The sequence below is a fragment of the Brachyistius frenatus genome, unplaced genomic scaffold (assembly GCF_029030835.1).
Source record: "Brachyistius frenatus isolate BFR_SWC_R1_liver_20210118 unplaced genomic scaffold, ASM2903083v1 Contig_517, whole genome shotgun sequence".
Taxonomy (NCBI): domain Eukaryota; kingdom Metazoa; phylum Chordata; class Actinopteri; family Embiotocidae; genus Brachyistius; species Brachyistius frenatus.
This window is the reverse complement of record NW_027211116.1, coordinates 89,023-93,460: the sequence shown is the minus strand read 5'-3', so window position 1 is coordinate 93,460 and position 4,438 is coordinate 89,023. Positions and strand designations below refer to the sequence as shown.

The window sequence follows — 4,438 nt, the reverse complement described above, 5'->3', positions numbered from 1 at the left end:
TTTATCATAAACCAGGTGTACTACATATGTTTATCATAAGAACCGTTCTTCCGGGTCTGTTACCTTCTTCGTGTCAATATTCGGTCCTTCTTTGTATCCAACATCCTTTTTGAACTTCTTCAGAAAAGACGGTTCGGCCGGTTTCACCCACGCCACGCCGCTGGCTTTGTTCTTATTCATCTTCTTCTTCTCACAACCCGACGATCAGGCAGCAAAACACAGGCCCAAAATCTGGATCTACGTCATTAAGATGCGCCGCGGCATGTCAGGTGACTTCAGGAGCTGTTGTGATTGGTTGAATTGTGACCCCACAAGCAAATTGCTAAAATGGGTCCTGCAAACTGTCGTCTTCAAAATAAAAGCAGGAAATTAGTCGGCATGAGCGTCTGCTGAGCCTCGAGTGGCAATAATTTGTCAACTATTTTGTCAATCACTTAAACACCAACACTATTGTCAAGGTAATAAGTAATTTACAGAAAAGTTATTCGGCTACATGGATCTTCATGGACAATAAAGCAACAACTAGCTGCAACAATGGCTTCATATTCAAACACACCGATTGGAACACAATGTATTTTACTTCATAAACATATTCGTTAAAGACTTGGGTTTCGAATTGTACAGCTATTAGAGCTGTCTTAAAATAGATGTAGAGCCTAACGCCTGCTTTTATTCTGAAATTCTACTCCACCGGTCCATATCCGTGAAGTCCAACTCAACAGGTTGTCAGCGAGGACTGCAGGCTCCACCGGACTCTCCCTATCTACCCTAATGTCGTCGGGGTCTTTCTATGCCTTGTTAGCGGGTTTGTTGGGGGCCGCTGGTTCTCTGTCCGCCAAGCTGTCGTTGGGTTCCGACCACCTGAGACAGATGTGTGAGTCTCTGAGCAGCTGGACCGAAACACACAGTGGAGCTTCAGCCTGCGACCAGGTGACTCTAACCTCGCCATTCACGTCTCTCTCTGGGTTTCCAGGTGAACCAGGTGACTCTGACGTCATCATTCACGTCTCTCTAGGTTTCCAGGTGAACCAGGTGACTCTGACGTCATCATTCACGTCTCTCTAGGTTTCCAGGTGAACCAGGTGTCCCTCCGACTAGTCTGACCTCGTCTGTTAGCATTCATGCAGCTCACACAGCTAACAGCTGCTTCTAACAGGAAGGGATGTTAAAACCCACGATGTTGTTTACAAACATTTATGTTGTTTTGAAAACAAGATTCCTGTAACACGTGGATGAAAAATGTCCAATCCAATGAACAGGTTTAACCGTTTACAAATAAAACCCAGATGACCCTCAACACTGGAAACAGTTCAAAACGTTTAGCATCATAATTCAGTAGATGAAATATTATTGGAAGGAAAGATTTAGAAAATACCTTAACAACAACCTTAAGTATTTCAAACTTAGCTGGGTAATTTACTTTTAGATAAAGAAGGTGAGTTCTGACTGTTTGCAAATATATGAAGAGTACAATCTGGAACATGTGCAATACATGTCACGTCATACCATGTTAGCAGCAAACATTTACATGTGACATCTTTTCTGTTGAGGAACTAATGTAGACATTTAGTTGTGTCATACTAAAGTAGTTCTGTAATTGTGAGTGTGAAGAAGCGAATGCTCCTGCTGAGATGTGTCCTGACACCTCTGGTTTCAGCTCAGCGTTCCCCTGCGGCTGCTGTGTGGAGGTCTGCTTCTCACCTGTAACGCCGTCATGTGGAACTTCTTCTCCAAGGCTCTCCGACACTCCTCCTCTTCAGCCAAGGCCACCGTCACTACTACTGCATCCAACTTCATCTGCTCTGTAAGCTCTTGGTTTGCTTCTGATGCTCTGATGTTAATCTTTCATTGTTATATTTTGAGCAACACATTGGTTAGGTTAGGTTAGGTAGTTACTTTATTAATCCCAGAGGGGAATTTTTTTTCGCTACAGCAACATACAGAAGCAATAAGATAATAATAGAATAATAGAAAAGCAATAAAATAGCAGTAAATAGCAGTAAAAAATATAAAATGCACAGTATATACAGTACAGTATATATCTATATATATTATATACAAACAACCAAGAAACACAGTCAACAGTGTTATTGTTATGTGATGGATTTTGCCAGAGGTGAGTTATTGTACAGTCTTATTGCAGTGGACAGGAATGATCTCCTGTATCAGGAATGATCTCCTGTATCTGGAATGATCTCCTGTATCTGGAATGATCTCCTGTATCAGGAATGATCTCCTGTATCTGGAATGATCTCCTGTATCAGGAATGATCTCCTGTATCTGGAATGATCTCCTGTATCTGGAATGATCTCCTGTATCTGGAATGATCTCCTGTATCAGGAATGATCTCCTGTATCAGGAATGATCTCCTGTATCTGGAATGATCTCCTGTATCGGGAATGATCTCCTGTATCGGGAATGATCTCCTGTATCGGGAATGATCTCCTGTATCTGGAATGATCTCCTGTATCGGGAATGATCTCCTGTATCGGGAATGATCTTCTGTATCAGGAATGATCTCCTGTATCAGGAATGATCTCCTGTATCTGTCCTTGTGACAGCGGAGCTGGAGGAGTCTTTTGGAGAACGTCCTCCTCTGTCCCTGCAGCAGGTGGTGGAGAGGGTGGACAGGATTATCCAATATGGATAATAGTTTGTTCAGCGTCCTCCTCTCCACCACCTTTTCCAGACTATCTAGTTTGTAGCCGATGATGGAGCCGGCCTTCTTAACCAGCTTGTTAAGTCTGTTGGTGTCACCGGCTCCAATGCTGCTCCCCCAGCAGACCACAGCGAAGTACAGTTCACTGGCCACAACAGATGGTAGAACATCTCCAACATCTCGCTGCACACATTGAAGGATCGAAGTTTCCTCAAGAAAGAGTCGACTCATCACCTTCTTGTAGACAGCGTTGATGTTGGTCTTCCAGTTCAGTCTGTTGTCATGGAGACACCAGGTACTTGTACTCCTCCACCATGTCCTCCTCCTCTCCCAGAACTCTCAGCGGTTGAAGTTGCAGTGGAAAGAAGAAGTTTACTCGGCAGCAAAAAGTTTGAAGTAAACATGAGTGTTTTGGAGCATTGTGAATGAGTGTGCCTCTGTCGGTGTGTGCAGGGCGTCCTGGGGAGGCTCTTCTTCGGGGAGAGCCATGCAGCTCTGTGGTGGGCGGGCATCTCCCTCACGCTGTGTGGCCTGGTGCTGCTTCGTGGTTCCACTCCACAGATGCTCCCACAGGACCAGAAGCACAAGTGATGCGTTGTTTGGCTCATTACAAGTGTGTAACCTCAGCAGCCACAGCAATCAAGGAAAGACTTCCTCAGAGACACATACTGGACTTTCTAAGGCATATGGCATACAAAATGATTGAAGTCAGTCTTTCAATATTGCGTACAATTGAAATAGTGGACCATGTTGCACAGGGCTGATTTTAAGCCTGTACAACTGACTGGATGATTGATATTAGGAGGTTTGTGGGCTAATTCAGAATTCACATTTCCTTTAATGATTTCCCGGCCCAGATTCAGCAAACAGGCCCAAACCATGATACTACCACCACCATGTTTCATAGACAGGTTCATTTGCTGGAAATACATCCTTTCTCCAAACATAACACTTCTTATTGAAACCAAAACGTTCTGCTTTGGTCTGATCTGTCTGGAAAACTGCAGCAAAGGTCACCTTACATTGACCCCTGCTAATGAGCACGATATCTGGGCAACGCCGAAGGGGAGTGTCTTTAAATTTGGTACAAATATTCACCTGTGCTCAAGGTCAAAGGTCAAAATGATATACAAAAAACCATATTTCCTTAGTGGAAACAACATTTGTTCCTCTGTGACGGATGATTGGATGTGTTTTGATGTGATTGGAGTGCCAACGAAAAAAACGTTATTTCACTGTCAGGTTGTGGTCGTTTCTATCTGCTGGGCCCAAACCTCTAAACACCTCTAGGACTGGATGAAGTCATGATGAATGACCATCTCATTTATCTTTGCTGTGTGTCAACATGTTGTTCATGCAGCATCATAATGACATCATCAGACCATTAACCACAGAAAAAGACAACTGAAGAAACCATTATCTTCTAATGTGTTCAACTATCTCATTTTTCTATGGATTAGAAGATGTGTGATAAAAAGACAATCTTTATTTCAATAAACTGCCGTTTTCAATTATTGCTGTTTTTAAACATTGAACGGAGATTGATTTTAACATGTTCATGCAGGTTTTGATATACAAGGTTAAAATGAATTCTTTTGTACAGTTAAAGTTGAAATGTGGCCAAGTCAGCAGAGATCTGCTGTAGAGCCAGAATATGACGATCCCATAGAGTCAAAGCTGTACTTGTAGCCTGAATCATTCCAATCAACAGCTGCTTTTACCAGTGATTTGGACTGTACCTGGAGTCAGTGTGTCCTGCATGAGAAGCAAAGAAAGCTC

The 4,438-nt window shown here is 43.1% G+C and overlaps 1 protein-coding gene across 1 annotated transcript; it reads left to right on the top strand.

Moving 5' to 3' along the window:
* Positions 1-714: 714 nt before the first annotated feature.
* On the top strand, positions 715-4,170 carry LOC138614532 (transmembrane protein 42-like). The gene is made up of 3 exons (XM_069688036.1): positions 715-930; positions 1,658-1,804; positions 3,113-4,170. Exons 1-3 carry the CDS (start codon positions 772-774, stop codon positions 3,248-3,250), a joined length of 444 nt encoding a protein of 147 aa, XP_069544137.1. The 5' UTR covers positions 715-771; the 3' UTR covers positions 3,251-4,170.
* Positions 4,171-4,438: the final 268 nt, after the last annotated feature.

Bases quoted from the DNA above. Each gene is read 5' to 3' on its own strand.
- LOC138614532 (XM_069688036.1), top strand. From the start codon at position 772: ATGTCGTCGGGGTCTTTCTATGCCTTGTTAGCGGGTTTGTTGGGGGCC. The intron at 931-1,657 runs GTGACTCTAACC...CTCTGGTTTCAG, and splicing joins GAGCTTCAGCCTGCGACCAG to CTCAGCGTTCCCCTGCGGCT. The intron at 1,805-3,112 runs GTAAGCTCTTGG...CGGTGTGTGCAG, and splicing joins CATCCAACTTCATCTGCTCT to GGCGTCCTGGGGAGGCTCTT.